The sequence below is a fragment of the Eleutherodactylus coqui genome, chromosome 3, assembly GCF_035609145.1.
Source record: "Eleutherodactylus coqui strain aEleCoq1 chromosome 3, aEleCoq1.hap1, whole genome shotgun sequence".
Classification (NCBI taxonomy): Eukaryota; Metazoa; Chordata; class Amphibia; order Anura; family Eleutherodactylidae; genus Eleutherodactylus; species Eleutherodactylus coqui.
The window spans coordinates 295190913-295212474 of record NC_089839.1 but is presented as its reverse complement, the minus strand read 5'-3'; the positions used below and the strand labels follow the sequence as shown (position 1 = coordinate 295212474).

Sequence of the window (21562 nt, the reverse complement as noted above, 5' to 3'; positions counted from 1 at the left end):
AGAAATAGTGCTGGACTAAGCAATTGGCTCTTTCTGAAGGCTCTGGCCACGGAGCTGGTATCCATTTCAGCGATTTCCCTACCCTGCTATGAAAAGTCGCGATGGGAATACCCCAAGAACTGAGGTCCCGTGCCCCTTCTCCTCACTACACCCCTCGCAATGATGTGGAGACTGAATGGAGAGCGTCCGAGCACATGCAGAGCCGCTTCATACAATTAAATGGGGCTGATGGAAATCGCCGAATACAAGTGCTCGGCTATCTTCAGCAGTTCCATTGAAGTTGACTGGAGCTCCACCAACCATCACTCCATTTTATCTCCTCCTCAATGCAGTGGGTACAGTGAACCTGCAGTGAGGAGGTGAGGGGACATGGAGCCCCCGTTCTTGGGATCCGTGGAGGTCTCCTACGGATAGGTGATAAAAGTCAGTCCTGGGAATAACTTTCTGATTGATCCCAACGGCTGGGATCTCGATAATCTGGGTCCTGAAGGTCCTGCATGGATGGAGTGGTGGTCACTTGTGTGCTGCTGCTCCATTCATTTCAATAGGAATGCTGGAGATTGCAGAGTTCAAATATTCAGTAATCATCAGGACTCCTATTAATATGACCTTCGAGACCCCCGTTTTTGGTATCAGTGGGGTTTCCAGTGGTCAAACCCCCACCAATCAGAAATTTATTCCCTATATTGTGGATTGGGATAAAAGGATTGTGCCAAGATAGAAAACTAAGTGAATTTTCAGAAATTGAAGCCAAAAACCTTTGATCTTTTCTTTGTCATGTGTAAAGTATTGCTATCTATTACAATCCAGCTTGGATATGTGGCTACTTTTCCCCTCACTAAAATCAACAAGGAACCCCAGAATTTCATGTTTTTCAAAAAATCCTTTACCTTTCACGTCTAGAAGAATCTGGGCTGTCCATTGGGCAAATAAACAATTGGTCAATAATAGAGATGAGCGAGCGTACTCGGCCACGCCCCTTTTTTGCCCGAGCGCCGCGATTTTCGAGTACTTCCGTACTCGGGCGAAAAGATTCGGGGGGCGCCGTGGGTGAGTGGGGGGTTGCAGCGGGGAGTGGGGGGGGAGAGGGAGAGAGAGAGGGCTCCCCCCTGTTCCCCGCTGCTACCCCCCGCTCCGCCACGCCTCCCCCCGCCCCCCGAATCTTTTCACCCGAGTACGGAAGTACTCGAAAATCGCGGTGCTCGATCGAGTAATTACTCGAAACGAGTAGGTTCGCTCATCTCTAGTCAATAACAGTGGACTATGTTTTGTGCTCGTGCTCTACAGAGATTCAGTCAAGCGCATCTCTATACATTGAGACACGAGATGGGGAGGAAGGTTCCCTCCCTTACTGCCAGGAAGAACAAAGAGAGGAAGGGGGAGGAGCTTCTTTGTAACCTGTTAACAAAAATGACTAATCAAAATTATCTATAATGGCTGCTTTTTGTCCCAAAAATTGAAGGCAGAAGTTTTGAGGAAAAGGAGTTGAGTCTTACATCTGTTCAGGCCTGTCGGCACAATGGATGGCGAAGGCCGACTTAGCGAAACACTGTGACAGCCTAATAAATGAGTACAGATGTAGCAGAAAACATTGACAATGGTGAATGGCTGAAATAACACTACAAGAAACTCCATGAACTGTCCCAAATAAACCTGCAACTTAGTGGAGCACCCACCCTGAAAGGGGCAACGCAACTGCTGCAAAGAAACAAAGTCCAAGTCAGAGAAAATCAAGGACACCTGGTAAAGATCGCACGCAGTCTGAACATTTGACTCTGTTTAGACTGCTGTGCGTCCTCTATCATAGACTTCCTTAGAGTCTCCTGTTTGGAGTTAGCATGCTCCCTTAAAATTAGAGCATCTATCAAAGGATTTACATCAGTTTATGTCCTGATGGTTGGATTTTTGGGGCCCTGTAATCTGTCTCATTTAGGGCATTTGAGACATTTTCTCCTTGCTAGTTTCTTGGCTTGCCCTCTTCTCCCTTCTGACCCCATTATTGTCCAAGTTCACCTGAGATACTGCAGTAAAGTCGGGAGAGGATTAGTTTGAATGTCTGATGGAGTCCTGAGATAATATAGAACACTTCTCACTAAGTAAGATGGGTTTGATGGGACTTAACAAGATAATTGACCTCATTAGTGTAATTGTTTTCTAGTAGACTGACAAAATCACCTCCTTCAAGATAGAAGTATTTTTCTTGCTCAGTCCTGATGGCTATAAAGAAATTCCTCCCTGCAAAAGTGACCCCCCCCCCCTCACCTTTCACATAGTCCATATAAGACATATCAAAGCCTATGTGAATTTTTTACAATTTTAGCCAATTTTTAGCCATCTACAATTTCCCTTGGTCTCCTATATAAGTCCTTATACACCTTCTAGAAGTTGTCACCCAGATTTCCTCAATGGATGTACCCTGTTATGATGAAATATACACTATTATGGCCCAGCTTCTTCTTTATTAGTGCTGTGCTTTTGCAGGTGTCACTTTTCACTGCAGTTCTCTCATTCTGTTCATGATTCAGGGAGATCAGAATGAACAGTTTTAGAAGTCGCTCTCAAAGAGGAGAGTGAAAAAACTTTTAAAGGGGAACTCCCTTTTCAGACAACTTCTGCTCATCTACTAACGTGTGTTGGTACTTGCATTAAAAATTTTGCTGTTTTACTAGTGTAAATCACATTTGAAGTGGCTACCACTAGGGGTCTCCCTTCTAGATTCTCTGCAATAAACTTTCTCATTAGTTACAGAGCTTTCATAGTAACAAGGACACAGGGATGTTTCCTTGGCAATGGGGAAAGGAGTTTTCTTCACAGGAGCGCTCCTGTGCACTCAGAGACTGTAGGCTGACAGATCTGCAGACACTGTGATAATGATCTCCAACATCTGTCTCTCCTGAGTGTCTGTATGCGTACACAATTATAATTGGATTTACTTACCATTTGGCCAGAATACCTGGCTCCTTCTTGGAGAGCAGAGGGACGGGCATTGAGATACTACCCCCATGCTGATTGGACCACAGACTGTGTAATGCAGCATGGGAAGGAAGTGCAGGACAGGGAACTACTGGTAAAATGCTAGGCTTACTACATCCCTCCCTTCCTGCATGAAAATGGATTACAACCAGCAGGGCAACAGAAAAATGTGAAACCCCACTTAAAATCAGAACTAACAATCATGAAACAGGGTGCAAACAGCAGAAGCACATAAGATACAATTTACCAATAAATTGTAATGTTGGAAAATCACAAACCACTTTTTCATGAAAAACAGAATTTATCTGTAGTTACAGATAATATTATTATTATTATTATTCACAGAAAAAGCCAAAAATACAATACCTGAAGGTCTGCAAAGCAGACACGGTCGCCATAGGCACGATCGCCATAAGGCGACCGTGTCTGCTTTGCAGACCTTCAGGTATTGTATTTTTGGCTTTTTCTGTGAATAATGTCTTTGTTTGTTTTTTTTTCCTCACCTCTGTGATTTCAGATAATATTATATATTATGTTAGATTTTATTATATTGTAATATGGAAACTTATGTTTGCTACTAGGATTACAATTAACCCTTTTCATTGTGGAATATAACAGTAAAGGTCTCTGTTCCTTTTAGGAAATCCAGCTGTTGAATTATTCATGGTGTCCGCGGTAGACGGGTCAGCTCTCTGCGCACTGCATCGATCCCTCTGCTCAATCATTAATGAGATGTGCCAAGAGCCCAGGATAAAACCATACAGGACAGGAGGCCGATGTTATAGTATAGATAATCTGGTCAGGGCTGGAGAAACAGACACTCCACGGATGTCTGCAGGGGCATAACTATAATGGATGCAGAGGATGCATTCAGACCCGGGCCCTGGAGGTCTAGGGGGCACATAAGGTCTCTCTTCACCATATAAAGAGACCAGAGCCGTCACCCTAAACTATAGCCTCTAATGCTGTGGTCTCTAGCTGTTGGGAAACTACAACTCCTGGCATGCTATTGCTATATGGTAGCCATTTACTTTTATTAGTTTTTTTAACAAGTTTAAAGAGTTGATCTGGTTTAAGAAAATACAAAATTAAAAACTGTTACAAATCTGATAAAACATAACAAGAGTCAGTGCTCACTTGTTCTCTGCCCAGTGATCCAGCGGAGTCCCCCACCAGTTCTTTATGAGCGGGTAGCAGTAACATTTCATACTGTTGGTGACTGCAGCAGCCAATCAGTGAACACAGTGGTTACATGCTATACTCCTGGCATCATGGCTCCCATGCTGAGTGGTGATGCCAGGAGTGCAGCAGGTGACTGTTGCAGCCACTGCAGCGGTCACATGCTGTCCGCATGTAAATAAAGACCATCAAGGGACAGCAGGCTGCTCTAGTGGAGAACGCATGAGTATTGACTCTTACTGTTTTTTATCACTTCGGCATGAAGTAGCTAACTTCTCCTCCTATTGGGATTTCAATAGAAATCACTATATTAGCAACCTGGAACACAACTACAAGAAAAGGGCGCAAAGACTTGAGGAGTGAAACAAAGAAATGTAGCAAAGAACATCGTGACACTATGCTGTAATAACCGAGCTCCTCATAATACAGTATGTCCTGAAAGTCATTAGTCATTTGGTTCTTGTCTTGCAGAAAGTCGCCCGGTCAGCAGGAAGTGGTCGGATCCGTGGTCTTGGTTTTGATGCCACCTGCTCCCTTGTGGTTCTGGATAAACAGTTCCAGCCTTTAGCAGTAAATGCGGAAGGTATTGATATCAATGAGGAAATGATTTAGTAAAATTCCTTTATTCCAGCACAGAATTGTCCTGACATCCTACGGGTCATATGTACATCTGAAGCAGTCCTGACATTCAGAGGTGGAACTAAAGTCCTATGGGCCCCAGGGAAAATTTTGAACCTTCCATCCACCCCAAGGTTGTTGCCCAGATTCATGGGTCCTAGTTGCATTTACTAGGGTTTGTAGAAGTAGGTGATTGCTCCCCCCCCATCCCCAATATAGTAATACAAATAATGCATGTATGTGTGTATATATATATATATATATATATATATATATATATATATATATATATATATATATATATGTGTGTGTGTGTGTTCTGTAGACTATAATATCCTGACACTAACTGGTGCAGTTACCTCTGATGATCATAAGTGATTTTTTTCTCCAGTTAAGGTCATTCGATTTTTATTTTTCTCCTCTATCTGGTCCAGACCATCATGATGACTTCTTTTAGTCACAACTCATGTCTCCAGAATTTAATATATAGACATTTTTGGCTCCTCTGTTTTCCAGCACATCCCCACTTCTATTGTAATATCCCTAGTGTCCCAGATTGTATTAAAGTCCGCCTTGGTGCCCCACGGTGCAATAGTACCTTATCAATTGTGCCACACAAAGTAATAATTTCACTCATTGTTCCCCCATACACCCATACAGTTCCCTCTTTGTGCCCTTGTGTAATAGTGCCCTCTTTGTGCCTCTATATTATATTAGTGCCCGGTTTGTGCCTGCTCATTATTATTGCTCCTTTTTGCCGCTGTTGGGGGAAGATGGGGTATGAGCCAGCCGGATAGGGGTGGTAGTGGGAACAGCAATTCACATGACAAGGGTACAGTCAGGCCTGCTCCCCAGGGAACATCTAGGCTCCTCCAGTGAAGGATACATGCAGTGATGTAATGGGACGCACTGGCTGAGAACACATGGTTAAATGCTCCAACTCAAACTTTTTATTGAAAACTCTGACCTCTTAGGGGTGGCAGCATTGTGCATTTGCAGGAGCGGAGTGTGCGCCCAGTAACCACTTCGATTTATTGCTCACTTAGTCCCCCCTATTCTTCAGTGTACCTAAACTGCTGGAGCAGCAACTCCAAGAACACCCAGGCGTAGCCCTAATTTGCAGGAACGCACAGCATTTATTTAGCAGTGTTGCAGGCCATACTCTACTCTGCTATTTCCTCTCTGGCAAAGCCAATAAACTTTTATTATAGACCGCCTCCTCTTGAAATATCAGCATGATTACCCAGGCGTCATCCCTCTGCACTAGAGATGAGCGAGCGTACTCGGTTCGGGTGTTTTTGGACCCGAGCACCGCTTTTTCCGAGTAACTGACTACTCGGATGAAAAAATTCGGGGGGCGCAGGGGGTGCGCGGGGGGGTTGCAGAGGGGAGTGGGCGGGGGGAGAGAGAGAGCTCCCCCCTGTTCCCCACTGCAACCCCCCCGCTCCACCACGCCGCCCCCTGGCGCCCCCCGAATCTTTTCGGAAAAAGCGGTGCTCGGGTCCAAAAACAGCCGAACCGAGTACACTCGCTCATCTCTACTCTGCACTCAAATGTGTTGTGGAATAAGTTGGCGCTATACAAATAAAAATTATTATATATTATCTTAAAGGGCCAGTAGCTTTCAACACAATACAAGCTAAAAAAAAGGAACAAACAAGGAGGCACTACCAGCGCAACAACCCTACACTGCCATATTGTAACAGTACCTCCTTTTGTGTATCTTTACAGTAACAGCGCCCCCCCTTATACCCACATGTAGAAATAGTGCCTCCATATATTAACTTTGCCCTCTTCGGGGCACTTCTATTGTATGGTGGCACTATACAGTAAGTAATAGTCCCCCATAGAGTATTACTGCTCCTTTGTGCCAACTAAAATTTGGAAAAAATGGCTCAGACTCTTGAGCGAATACTGCGGCATCTTCACTGCATAGCAAGCACAGCTCCGTACATTTTGCAGTGGCGTTGCCTAGTATAGCAGCCCAATCCTGTCCAAGATGACTGATGCAATCTTCAAACTGCCTAATTCCCCACTACCAATGCACAATACTTACTCTCTAATTTCCCACGCGGTTCACGTGATCAGCTGACCAGAGATCAGTGCCTACTAATTAGAAAATTGTGTCGGCCCTCTTGGACATCCAATAACAGGACTGAGAATCAGTGGATTGTGGGATGGAAGAGAAGGACAACTGCAGGAAATTTACTCCCTCTGGTTCCAGGAGAGAACTTTGTCCCAAAACCGGAGGGTCGCTTTAAGCTTTTTTTTTTACACAAATCCAGAATCTCTCTTTATTCCTTGAGTTTTATAATAACTGGTAATATCGTATTACATGGAAATATGTATTTGTCAGGTTCAGATGAGCGCAATTCTAAGTGATTATTGTTACTAGTAAGATGATCTCCTAACCCCGAGCATCTGGCCCCCGTCTAGGCATCTGTGTTGTCTACGAGGCGCACTTAGATGTGCACAGAGGTGTTGAAACGTTGAGAAATGAGGTGTTGTATCGGACCTGTCTAAATACACTGAACATCTCCATCGATCACAGTGATAAATAGATGTCTCGTCACTACTGTGCAGCGATCGGGGTCACGGGAAGCCGCTAGCAGCAAGTCTGGGCTGATTATATGCAGGATCAGAACAAGTTCACACATGGGGGTCATTATAACACTGATCGGGGGGTACAGTGAGCATTTCTGTGGTATAGTGTGGATATCTGTGGTTCCATTCCGCCCAATCTTCTGGAATTCTCCTGTACTCACATGACTTTATCCTCACATTTCACCCCAGGACTAACGAAGAAAGACATTTAAAGGTTTCTCCCTCCTTCACAAATGTTTTTTTTTTAATTGCAGTAATGCATCAAAAAGGAAAAATAAATTAACTTTGCAAATAGTCGTCATTAAAAAATTACCACTGTTTAGTGTCTAAAGTTCCTATTTAAGTTTATGCATTTCCATGGTAACAGACAACAAACAAACAAACCCTGTGTAGTCTGATCCTGAAGTCATACCCTTTTTCTATGTGTTCTCCACTTCCTGCTACTGTAGTTTACTCAATTATGTTAGGAAGAAGACGGATGGATGGAAGTATGACTGCAGGATAAGACTACACAGGGTTTGCTTGTTGTCTGTTACCATGGAGACAAATAAATCTGCACAGGAGTTGTAGACACAAAACGGTAAGTGATTCCTAATTAAAGACTATTTGCAAAGTTGCTTCTTTTCTCATTTTAGATTACCTGTAAAAGTGATAGAAGGTTCCTGGAGGTGATGTTTGGCATTACTGTTTCTTTTCTCTCCAGCAGTAGTGACCCATCCTTTTTGAAAACTTTGGCAACCTGCTGTCCTAAGCTCTCTTACTGGGAGTTTTCTTTCCACTCTTAACTGCTTCCTCTCAGCTTAGGTAGCTGTCTCTTTCTACCAGCTGGATAGGCTTTGAGGACTCATGCTCACTTCTTCTGAGTCTACTCCAAAGCTTACTGCATCACCGGTCCTCCCAGAGCTTGCTCAAAAGTCCTGTTCTTCCCCTTTACAATCAGATGACCAATAGAGATGAGCGCACACGCGCGTTTAAGGCTGGTGCTCGAGCGAGCAACGGTCTAGTCGAGTAACTGATTAGTCAACCGAGCACCATGCAGGGGGAGAGTAAGAAAGATCTTTCTCTCTCTCCCCCCCGCATGGTGGTCAGTCGAGTAATCAGTTACTCGACAAGACTGTTGCTCGCTCGAGCATCAGCCTTAAACGCGCGTGCGCACTCATCTCTAATGACCACCAATCAGAAAATTGTCCAAATTAAAACCATCCAAAGGGGTTATACCAACTGGCTACTAGATGCCCCTGCAACATCAAGTCTTACATTAGCCTTTATGAATTTGTTAGCTATAACTATTATCTGTGCATTTTTCATACATCCAAATAGGGTAGTCCCCTACAGGTCACCTCAATATCCACTGACTGTAAAGGATACACAAGTCTGTACTATTATTGGCTACATTTTCCTTTTCTATGGTCTATTTCCTACTTCTTTGCCTGTGCCAGTGTCGGTCTTCTTGAATATACTTCTGACATTCTATTCATGTACCATTAATTCCAGGATAAATAAAGCTAGTTCCTTCCCATATAGGGGCCTGATGTAGAATGAGGCATTGTGGGCCAAATCTTATGATTTATAATAGTCAGCACTGTAAGTGTAACTACAGTCTATGGAGCTTCCTGGAACAGTCAATTTACATCTTATCAGTTTACCACATTATTCTTTTAGTTCTTTATTGGTTTCACCAAACTAAACTTCTTCTACAAAGGCAACCATCAGAGGAATGTGATCATGTGGATGGATCATCGGGCAGGAAGTCAAGTAGAGCGGATTAACAGAACCAAACATGGTGTACTCCGCTACGTCGGCGGTGTGATGTCTGTTGAGATGCAACCACCCAAGCTCCTCTGGCTGAAGGAAGTAAGTTTCTAAGTGCAACTTATTACTCATTCAACTGTAATCAGAGATCCTACAATACTGATACCGCAGAGGATACTATTTATCCTCCCAACAGTTATATCTGAGGATTATTTTGTTGAAGGTGCACTTCACTTTATTGAGTTTAGTGTAAGAACAGAGAGTAGCTATGTATTGTAAGAAGACTGCATAGGTAGCAGCCTTTATGTTCCAGTATCTAATGCGAACAACTTTTAGGAAGTGTGTGTATGCAGTGGGAGGAGCATTCTAGTTATTGCTCCACCCCTGAGGAGCCGATCCATGCCAAAGAGCATTAAGAAGGTTTTTTTTGGGAATACGCAAGGATAACGTAAAGTGGTATACATGGCTTTTTAAACTGATAACCTATCCCCTGGATAGATAATCAGTAGGTGATGAAAAGGGGGGCGCTGCTCGGGACCCCTGTCCATCAGTTGCTCATCAGGTCCTCTGTAAGTGCAGCAGGCTTGACATATTCAACAGTGGTCAGAGGGGGAAGTCTGGAGCACCGGCTTCATTCCCATTGAAATTAATGGGAGCACCTTGCTGCTCCTACATTGCCTACAAAGGACCGCATATCCCGTCCTGACCATGGCCCTAAGCAGGAATTGTCGGAGCAGCACGATGCTCCCATTGATTTCAATGGGAGTGAAGCTGGCACTCCAACGTCCTCCTCTGACTACTGATAACCATGTCTGATCTGCTGAACTGACAATGGGCCTGATGGATGAGGGTCCTGAGCGGTGGGCCCCCGTCCATCAACTACAGATGACCTATTTAGGAGATAGGTCATTAGTTAAAAAGGCCCTGAATAACCTTTTTAATGGTCATTTGAGTTGCAATATCTGATACTTTACCCCCCAAACATTTAACCCTTTCAAGGCCATAAATGTCTTGGGCCTTCATGCCTACAACTAAATTTTACCTTTTGGAATGTTGCATTCCAAAGGGGATTTTTTTTTTGTTGCTTTTAGTCTAATCCAAAATGTTTTGCTTAATTTTTTTGCAGGACGCATGGGGCTTTCTTATTATTTAAAACTTGGGTGGATACCAACTTATTTTGTAATGCATTTTTAGGGAATTCTAGTCAGAAATAGGAAAAATGCAGTCTTCCTAATTTTACCATGCTTTACTGTTAGGTAATTCTCCCGTGTATAGCGATGTCATATATGTGTACATTGTGTAATGTATGATGTTGCCATGGCGATGAAAACAGAAACCCTATTTTAGCTTTAATGTATCTGCCTCTGTTAGCTTTAGCAGAAATGGTAAGTGTGGAACAGAATGAAATTGGTGGCTGCATAGCAGACATTCTGCGTTACAGGAACAAACCCATGTATGAACACTTGATGCCAAGGCAAAATTTACTTTTTTTATTTTTTACATTTTTGCTATTTCTTTCTTATTTAAATTTTTTTTTGCATTTCTCTGTATTTATTTATTCGTTTAATTACTATGGTGGCACCGGATAACAGGGAGGACATTATCTACACTAGGTTCACAATTGAATTTGATCACCTTCATGTGTGTCCAATACTATGTTATTCACATTTTTCCATCCGGTGTTGGGCCGCCTTTGGCCTCCATGACTGCAGTGACCCTCCGCAGCTGCTTTCCACCAAATTCCCATGGATTTGTGGAGGGATTTGCCTCAATTCCTTGCAGAGAGCCTCATATAGGGATACAGGAATGATGGGTGTGTTGGGCGTACACAGATACGTGTTCTAGTGCATCCCAAAGATACTCGTTGTGATTGAGATCCGGACTTTGCGTCAGCCAATGAAATTTGCAGACATTCTGCTCCTTAGACCAAGCCTCAACACTGCGTGCCGTATGACATGGCGCTCGGTCATGTTGGTGGAGACACGGAGCTGTACCAGAGTATTACCACAGGGTAGGTGATGCAAAATTGTCCGGGTTGTCTCTGTACCCATTGGCGTTGAGGGTGGACTTCACTATAACCAATGGCCCTAGTCCTTCTCAGGAGCAATGTCTGTAAGGCCCCACTGAAATCAATGGGAGTGTTGTACCATGGTTAGTGGGGTGTAATCGCAGTAAAAAGCATTCGGTGTGAGAGCAGCCTTCCTGAACGTGGCTGCACTTCACACACACTATTTCTGAATATCACTGCCAACAGTGGGCACAAGCACCAGCTCGCTGATTTATGTGGGGTGGTCAGGAAGGAGTGATGGAGCCACAGTCCTTTCATTCTATCAGTTGTTGAGGTCCCAGAGTTTCGCCCCCCCATCGTCATTGATAGTCTATGTTATGATAGTCATTAACCACTTCACTCCTGAGCCGTATTTCGTTTTTTCATTGTTGTTTTTTTTTTCACCATTGCCTTCCAGGAGCTATAACTTTTTTCTAATTTTTTCATTGACATAGCCATATGAAAACTTGATTCTTGTAGAATACATTATATTTTATAATGGTAACGTTTAACGTACTGAAAAACATGTAAAAAAAATTAGGTGTGGTGAAATAGAAAAAAAATGCAATTAAATTAGTTTTCTCTGGGTTTTGTTTTTACGGAGCAGTAAAAATGACTTCTTAACCCTGTTGTGTGCGTCAGTGTGATTGCAGTGATCCATAGTTTTAATGTTTTACTACCTTGAATTTTTTTCTTAATAGAATTGCTTTTATCAGCACATTCTGACCCCCATAAACATTTTTTGATGGGGCTTGTTTTTGTGGAGCGAGCTGTAATTTCAATTAGTGCCATTATAGGGGGCAAACAACTTTTTGATAATGGTTTTTTTTTCAATTATTGTTAAATCTAATTTCTCAGCTTTCATTAATCCCCATAGAGAACTTGCACTTTTAATGTTTTGATCATTTGTACTTTTAGACAAACTTTTAACTAGAGATGAGCGAGTATACTCGAGCGAGTAGTGCCTTAGCCGAGTATCTCCCCCGCTCGTCTCTAAAGATTCGGGGGCTGGCGCGGGTGACAGGTGAGTTGCGGGGGGGGGGGGGGGGAGAGGGAGAGAGAGATCTCCGTTCCTCCCCGCTCTCCCCCCCGCTCCCCGACGGCCCCTGAATCTTTAGAGACGAGCGGGGAGATACTCGGCTAAGGCACTACTTGCTCGAGTAATGTGCCTTAGCGAGTATACCTGCTCATCTCTACTTTTAAGGTTTGTCTATTAAGCCTTTCCACAAGGCTTAATAGTCTGGACTCCATGGTGGCCCATGGAGTCTCCATCGGCCCCTGGCTGCCATGGCAACTATCAGCTTGTCATGATCATGTTGTATGGGAGCCAATTGGATAATGGGGAAGGGGGGGAGTTACGCCCCTCTGTCTCCCAGCTCAGATGCCACTGTCAGCATTGACTGAAGCATCTAGAGGCTTAAACCCCAATCTTGGGCATTTCTGGCAGGTCGCCACTGTTAGCACAGCTGTCACCCATTTGGTATGGAGCAGGCTTGGCTCCTGGGCTTCCCATACAACCCCCGGTGTTCATGTACACCCACGTGATCGAAGGGGTCAATCTATATTTATGAAACCACCTTAAAACCAAAAATCAAACCAAAAAGGCAAGATCCCAAACTTCTAGTCCCAAATAGTTTTCCCCGAGGAAATCTACTGGAACATTTACCGAAACCAAAGTTTAAACTAAACACACAACCAAAGCAAAACCAAAGAAAAAGTTTCATTTTTTTTCTCGTCCAACTTCTTTTTTTCGTATATTTCAAATAACTCCTTGTTGTGGTTGTCTTTCACTTAAACAAAACTTTTTTTTTTGTTCCCAGAGACTTTTTTTATATTTATTTTTTTCCCCTGTTTTTGGCTCGCCTTTTCACGTTTGATCTCCTCGACTGTCATCCTAATGAATGCCAAATGTGATATAAGTGGCATTGGCTTTAAGCAGAGGGACGTTGTCTCCTTATATGCGTGGCAGTAGGGTGCAGACGGGGTAAGGTCGTGAGGAATAACAACCTCAAGACGTACTTGACAGCCTCACGTTAATGAAGTATAATTAACATTGCTTGAAGAGGGTACATTTTCTTGAAAGGTGGATATCAATTGTTTAAGTCCATTTGCTCTCTCCATTACTTAGCCAGAATAAATCAGCTCCTCGCAGCAGAGTGGGGAAGATTTATGGCTCAGAAACGCGTGGTGAATAGGACACATAGATTATGTGCAGCTGCTGGATTGCTTTATATTACCGCTGCCTATGAATATCCTTATGTATCTTTGCTGTTTCTTTGTGCATCAACAACTTTACTTTGGACACATTTTTGGCTACAAATAGTCCACGTGGTAATTATTTCCAGCCGCCAGGACGACCCGCGTTGAATAATGGCCAATTGCCTCTTGCAAATCTGACAATAGCGGTATAAATCTAAGGGGCTAGTCAAAACATTGCTCCAATATTAAACCTTGTCATGACAGCTAATGTTCATTTTTACACCTTAAATCAAAAGGGCAGGTCCATGTAGGGCTCGGAAGGGCCATGCTGGTAGGTTGGGTCTGTGCAGATACATTATATGATACTTCATGTGTACAAGGGTGGAATCACATCTGTGTTGGAACCTCCGGTTGGAAGGTCCATCGCAGATCTGGCACAAAATACCAGAAAAGAAACTGCCGCTTTCTCTTACGGCTAAAAGCTGGTCAGCTGAGCAGAAAGCAATAAGCCCCATTATAGTCAATGTGGTCCATTCGGCGCTGTTCAGTTCCATCAGAAGATGGAACGTTCATCCAGAGGATTCCCCTTTCACACTCAGCTGGAGAAGGAGACAGGAACTCACGACGCAGATCTAAAACCACCCTCACCGTCTGTAGTTCTGTCCTTTACTACGCATTTTGGATTATAGACCTCATAATTTTTTTCCTGTCTTATTATCCTTCCAATGAGTTAATGATACTATAGGGGGCGCCACGCTTTATGTAAAGTTGGGGCCATATTTTAAGAAAAAATGACCGACTCGCCAAATGACAATGGATGTAAAGGCCTGATCTATAAGGACTGTCTCATTCATTGCACAGGGGGCGATTTTGATCCTGGTTGACTAAGGGCCCTCTTACATGGGAAGACCTGTCAGGTGCAGGTGCCCGACAGGTCGTCCCAGCAATAATCGTTCCTGTTCTTTTACACAAAGGAGGCTCTACATTCGGTTGGAATCCCAATTCTTGCCTAAATTTAGGCAACATTCACATTTGCACTGGGGACTCCATTCGCAATACACTGGCAGTTTTTCATAAGCAGATGTCTGCCTTTTTGCATGGGCCGATTGTTGTCCAGTTTCCTGCATGTCGTACAGTCGGGGATGCCTTTACACTGAATGATAATCATTCCGATTCCCGCTGGATGTGGAAATCTGAACAATTTATTGGCCCGAGTTAAAGGACCCTAAAACCTCATTCACACCTTGCCCTACCTTTGGTATGATTTCTGTTGTTCTGCTCCTCCCTTGAAGCCAAACAATGAAAATACAGGAACCTCTGGGTCCGCCTGGACCTGGCATGCCAGTCATAATTTTCCAGACTAAATAATGTGGTATGCTATGCTATTTCACCCGGGCCGAAGGCTCAGAACAGAGTCTCTAGTGCAAATGTGAATGTTGCCTAATTTTAGGTAAGCATTAGGATTCTAACTGAATGTAGAGTATCCCGTGTGTTGATTTTGGGGTCGTTTGTTAAAGCCATAGAGTCCTGTGCTTATGTAATTTAAAAGGGTTGTCCAGGATTCGAAAAACATGGCTACTAACTTCCAAAAACAGTGCCACACCTGTGTGCGTTATTACAGCTAAATCCCATTAACTTCTATGGAATGGAGCTGAGCTGCCATACCAGGAATGACTCATGGACAGGGGTGGCACTGTTTCTGGAAGAAAGCAGACTTGTTATTTTAATGATGAACAAACGAGATCAAGAGTTGTGTTGTCCAAAAATGATCTTTATATACACAAACTCAGAGAGAGCAGGGAAGCACTAAGGCATACAAATCTAACTAGGGCTAGCCTTGGTTCAAGCTGCCATCTGACCTCATCCCAGGACAGAAGGGTTGGGTTCCCAACCACCCCATTATATATATAAACGAGAAGGGCACCATTATTCACCTAACTACAAATGTTATATTGCCTGTGGATAGGGAAGGAAGCTTCATCATAATTGGAAATGGGATTGGACCAACCACTATCTTGGCCTCCTTCCTCTTAAAAAGCCCCATGAAAGTTGCAGGGAGTAGTGTTGAGTGAACTGAAACAGTCAAACCTTGTTTCAGGTCGAACTTTACTGAAAGTTTGGTTTGGAAACCGAGCCTTAAATGGTTTGATTCAACCAAATCCACTAAAACTCTTCCCTTTTCCCCTTCCCTCTTAGACAGTGTTACACACCAGTTTTAGGGGTGTTGGTGAAGTTCCAGTTCAAACGAATTTGGACCGAACTAAACTTTTTGCCAAAATTTGGTAAACCAACCGAACTTTCCAAAGTTTGCTCATCACTAAGTGACTAAAATGATGTCATCACTCAATGAATACAAGCTACAACTTACAAGGGTGACATCACAACTACCCGGATATTCTACAATATCAACCTAATTTCTCCAAAACCTGTTATTTCTTATACGTCCTTGAGTTGAGTTGTCTTCTCCAATCATGTAGCAGTCTACATTCCATGCCGATACCCTACTTTCCCGGACTCTTGAATGGCAGACGTGTAACCCTGTATAATGAGGTAGATTTAATATCCGGGTAAGGCTGGGGGACCGTCCTTATAAAATAGGGACATTCTTCTCACCCGGCTTTGCATATCTCATAACAGAAGGGGACGACTCAAGGACTTAAGGTTGGTGATTTTTGATGGGGGAGGGGTGCTTTGTAGGTTCCTCATGTATTCCTTCCCACATGCATTATTAATATTATGGCTCCCGCTCTCAGAGCTGACACAGGAGAAATATTTCAGTTTTATGATAATATAATTCAGATCCATTTTCGAGAGTCATATGATACGTTTTGTGGCGAAATAAAATCTGCTTTGTGAAAGGCTGAACTTACACCTCGTCTGCTGCGCTCCAGCTGGAAGCTCCCCCATAGCTGATAGCTCAGTCTGGCAAAGGAACACAGGAACCGTAGAATTAATATGTTGGCTGCGTCCGATTATCTACAGGACTCTGCAAAGTCCATTATCCTAATGGCCCCCGTGCAATGTAGGAACATATCCTGGCTCCTGCAGCAGCGTACGGAGACAAAGAAGAAGAAGGCTGATAATGTTCTATTATCTCACACTCCGGCACAGACATGACTGCCGGACACTCACTCCATCATCTCACACAGGACATGACAGCCGCCAGGCCTTCTCCACTGCAAACCGATGATGATGATATGGAACAGATTAATGAACATCTGCTAATTGCTGCTCCCTCGGATGCATTCCGGAGCTAATATATTGATGACCTAAACTCAGCATAGGTCATCAATTGTAGATCAGTGGGGGTCCGATGCTCGGGGGGCTCTGCTAATCAGCTGCTTGAAGAGGTCTGTTCTCAGGCCTGTGATGTACTATTCATCGCTCACATGGCCTAAGAGATGCGCAGTCCGATTCAAGTGAATAGGGGTTCAGCTGCAATGCCGGGCACAGCCACTACAAATGTACGGAGCTGTGTCTGTATGCAGTGAAGTGGTCGTTACGCTCATCCGAGTGCTGCAGTAGCTCAAACAGGGGGATCCCAAGCAATGAACCCCCACCAATCTGATATTGATGACCTATCCTGAGGATAGAAACAAGCACATGCTTCAGCAATCCTACACACCTATTATCTGCATAAAAATGCACAGCTGTTGTTTATTCCCTTAAGGCCCAGGACCTTAAATTTACGGCGCCTGGTCCTAGACTTTAGGCCACTTTCACACAGGCAATAAAATAACACGATTTTCTCGTGATGCGACAGCTCTACAGATCCCATGTATATGAAGCCCATGCTTTGCGGTGCGACTTTTAGTGTAGGAAATCCTACTCCTTCCCTTAAAATAAGCCCTAGCTACATAAAAAAAAACAATACATCACCTAACAGGCGCTGTCCGCTCCGCCACACTTGTTTGTAATTTTCAGCCAGCGCTTCCTGGTCAGGGGATTCAAAAATCCTGCTTCCAGGAAGCGCTAGCTCTGATTTGTTCTCAAGCGCTGCGACTCAGCCAATCACTGCAGCACTCGATGAACCAATCACAGCCATTGCATTGAATGCAACTAGCGCTTATTTTCAGGGTAGGGCTTATATCTCAAGCCCCCCCAAAAAATGGCGGCAAAAGAGCGCTACAAAGTTGTGTGTCTTTGTAGCGACCCAACATCGCGATATCGCCACGAGAAAACCCAGCGATGTCACACAGAACACAACTGTTATATCGCTGCGATTTTCTTCCGGCGTCGCCCGTGTGAAAGAGGCCTTAATCCCAGTTGATGGTTTACATACGGTGCGGGATTAAAGCTCCTGCTCCTGCAATGTAGCAGGAGCAGGTCGGGTCCTCAGCTGTTAGTCACACCCGAGGACCCAGAGGAGAAGACCTATATATACATGCGAAATCCTTTTCTCTGTCCATCCCATCAGGCTTTAGGATTGAGCAAAGATTTTATAGACTGTTTACTATGGGAGGAACTGTATACTGCAGGAGGTACTCACTGTAACCCCCCAGTGTATAAGGCGTTACATATGAGCTGTCTTGAGGAGTGGGGGAAGGGAAGTGACAACTTCTCTAATCTGATTTGTCTTCTTTATTTATTTTTTTATTTCAAGAATTTAGCGAAGGATTGCTGGGAGAAGGCCGGACACTTCTTTGATTTACCAGATTTTTTATCCTGGAAAGCAACCGGCTCCCTCACCAGGTACGTTATATTACTTGCATCATCAGAAAATGACCTATTATATGAACGTAATTTTTATGTTGAAGATATTTTTTAAGAATTTTTGATGATTTTTATTCTTAATTTTCCATGTCACTTTGTATATTTTAAAAACAAAAAATCTTAAAATCTTGCAGTTTTCTCACTGACCGCTAAGTCTAATGAGAAAACTTTTCGGCAGCCATCACATTATCATCTCAGGGAGGATTTCAGTGAAAGGTAATGTAACAGGTGCAGAATATGGCGTTGGGTATGGAGAGGCTTTGTGACAGCAGTTATTTACTGAGGAATGATTATTGCAATGGCAAGCGGTTGTGTGACCCTTACCAAACAATGTTCATTTTCCCACATGATTTCTGTGTGTTGCGAGATGCACTGAAATCCCATGGGAAAAGAACCCATTGTTTGTAATTGGGCAATAGGTTGCCAAGTGTAATATCAGTCACTCGCTCGTGTAAATGCACCCTTATAAAGAAGTTAGCTAATAAATGGACTACTGGTATTGGATGCTAGAATAGTATGCTGTACACCTTAAAGGGGTTGTTGTAGGAGTAAATCATATTCCAGAAAATTTCACTGATCTGCTCCAGATTGGTTATAATGAGAAGCTTCATGCATGAATATATGTGTTTCAACTGACGGATGTTATCCGTCAGCCTCCAATACTCTTTTGGTTTATTCAAAGGAAGTACAATACAGATATACTGAATATGACGCGCCAATTATATGCACTCCCCCCAACATCATAACAACTCATGATCGGCCTAGTTTGTAATGACGCTAATGATTAACATATGTTTACACCCCAGGAGTATGTTGCTATGTGAACATGTAATTCCTATATACCCAAGTAGCATAGACTTTATTAATTTTCCAATCTGAGTGAAGGAATGCAGTACAAGATGAGAAGTTTTTCCCCTTGTTATCTGGGAAACTTGCGTAGGGGCTAGCTTCAACATTGTACTTGTACATACCAGGGTATAATATTGAGCTTGTTAACCATTTAACTGCTAGCTATTTCCTATAAAGGTGTGTGTGTGTGTGTGTGTGTATATATATATATATATATATATATATATATATATATATATATATATATATATATATATATATATATATTAGTGTGTGTGTGTATATATATATATATATATATATATATATATATATATATATATATATATATATATATATATATATATATATATATTGTGTGTGTGTGTGTATATATATACGTTTGCCTATATATAATATATGTGTTTGCCTAGGTTGATATAAGTAACACATTTATATTATTACTACAACAGGGTTTTTCCATTAATAACATGGGAACATATACATAAAATAGGGGATAAATGTCTGATCACTCGGGGTCCAACTACTAGGACCCCCAGCACTCTTGAGACCTGCACACCTGAATGCCCCATGTGAGTGGAGTGGTGATGTGCATGTGTGACTGCTGCTTTTCGTGGAATAGAGGCAGGTTGCCAAGTTCATCGATTTCTGCCTGTCCCATAGACATGAATGAAACAGTAGTTCAGCATGCGCACTGCCGCTCCATTCACATGGGGCATTTGGGTGTGCTGGTCTTGGAATTGCTGAGGGTCCAACTCTCAATAATCTAACTCTCAATCATCAGACATTTATTTTCTATCTTTTGGATAGGGAAAAACCCTTTAAGAATAATAGATGGCCAGAGAAGATCTCGGAGGGTAAGACAAGTACTTGTACTAATATTATGGTAGCTCGTGGGGGAATTCCAGGAAATGTATATATGGGGATTGGTGTAATATCAGAAAGAATTGTGCCTTCAGACAACCCCTTTAAGACCTTATGTAAACAGCTGATCCATCCAAAACTGAAAAATTACGTTTTGCTAGAATATTTGTTCTCCCACCATCCCCTCCTTAATTTGTCATTTCGAAACTTCAAGGGCCAAGAAGGTGCAGAGCAAGAGGACAGGAGAACATAACAATGCGACACAAGCTAATGACCCAACCTAAAAGGCATATCTAGGATTGGATTCTGGGGGCTATTAATTAATTGAGGAGATCCAGTTGGTGTATGAAGTCTTACAGGCAATGCTCTATGGGAAAAGTATACAAATTAGCTCTCCTGCAGAAGGTAAAAAACTGTCACTCTAGTGCCACCTATAGGTAGCTACCTTGCAAGTCAATGTCCGATCAAAGAAAGAGCCTTGAAACACAACTAGAGAAATAAGTCAAACAAGACACCATTGGGCAAAAGCTACAGTTTGCTGCCCTTACCCTGCAGCTAAATACTCTGGCCAAGGCAGTGGTTTGTTGGTGCCCCTAGTGGCACCCAGCACTCGGAGCACTGTCCCACCAGCAGCTTCCTTCTATACTCCTAACTAACCAGCCAGTGTGTAGAGGAGATAGCTGCTTCAGAAGGCTTTTTTAGGAGGCAGAAACGTTTCAGGCAAACCTGATTTTTTTTTTCTACTTTTGCCCAAAATGACCCTTAATACACTTCACAGAAGAGAATATCCATGACACAGACAGGACCTGATGCCGAAACTCTTAATTCTTTTGTTTCAAGATTTTTGTTCCTGATGAGGAAACTCGATCTGGGAAATTCAGTCTTAAACCTTAAATCCTAAATTTTTGTATTCCTGAAACCGAACCCTCTCTGATCCAAAAACGACCCGAGATAATCATCACCATTTATCATCCTATTGATCTCCCTAGAATGCTCACCAAATGTATTCCACCCCAAGCCAAGGGATTAGTAGCGGGGAACCAGAGGAGGGGCGGGGGCTCTCCTTCCAACAGATGTGTAGAGGTAATCATAAACCTCCTACCTCTCACTTCTCCATCCTTCCCTGGAGTTGTCATAATCAAATTATGGGGATTTGGTCCTCATATAAAGCTCGCCGCCTCCATCTTTTTCTCTGCAGATTTCGACCCAGAAATTCGTTTTTGATTAATCTTTCCGTGCGCTGTAATTTTTCCGTCTTCGTCGCAGGTTAAACTCTGAGATTTGATTTATCCTCAACGCCCTTTAATGCTGGAAGCCAAAAACAACAGTTCCTTCACCAGGGAAAAATAATCTATAAAAGTTAGAGGAGGTAGAAAAAATGTTAGAATTAAATTGGAATTTTCATCAAAACGTTTTGGGTAATTTTCTGTTTTACAAGTTCAGTTATCCGCAAATTAATAAATTCTGGATGGAAACTAACATCGGAGAGAGAACAATGAGCTCCAGACGGCGGATCCGTGGGTTGTCACAAATGGAGGCGAGTTATATGATAGCATTGCAGCAACATTCCAATAATCTGGCATTCGATGCTGGACTACTGGAATCTCGGTGTCATACCAAAGCCAAGACTTACTTCCTACAGACATTCTAATGTAATAACTGCACAAAGTCAGAAAACTAAGGTACTAGATGAAAATCCTGGACTCCCACTGGCCAGCACCATAGTCCCACAACTAGTCTGATAGATCAGCATTGCTTAATTAA

General features: G+C 42.9%; 1 protein-coding gene across 2 annotated transcripts in view; it reads left to right on the top strand.

Annotated features, from left to right (window-relative positions):
* Positions 1-21562, top strand: part of FGGY (FGGY carbohydrate kinase domain containing) — a 272803-nt gene that overhangs the window by 21243 nt on the left and 229998 nt on the right. For both annotated transcript variants that reach the window (XM_066597753.1, XM_066597754.1), the window contains exons 3-5: positions 4624-4735; positions 9077-9228; positions 17976-18064. In XM_066597753.1, coding sequence (XP_066453850.1) covers positions 4624-4735; positions 9077-9228; positions 17976-18064 — 353 coding nt within the window. The remainder of the gene's footprint in view (positions 1-4623; positions 4736-9076; positions 9229-17975; positions 18065-21562) is intronic.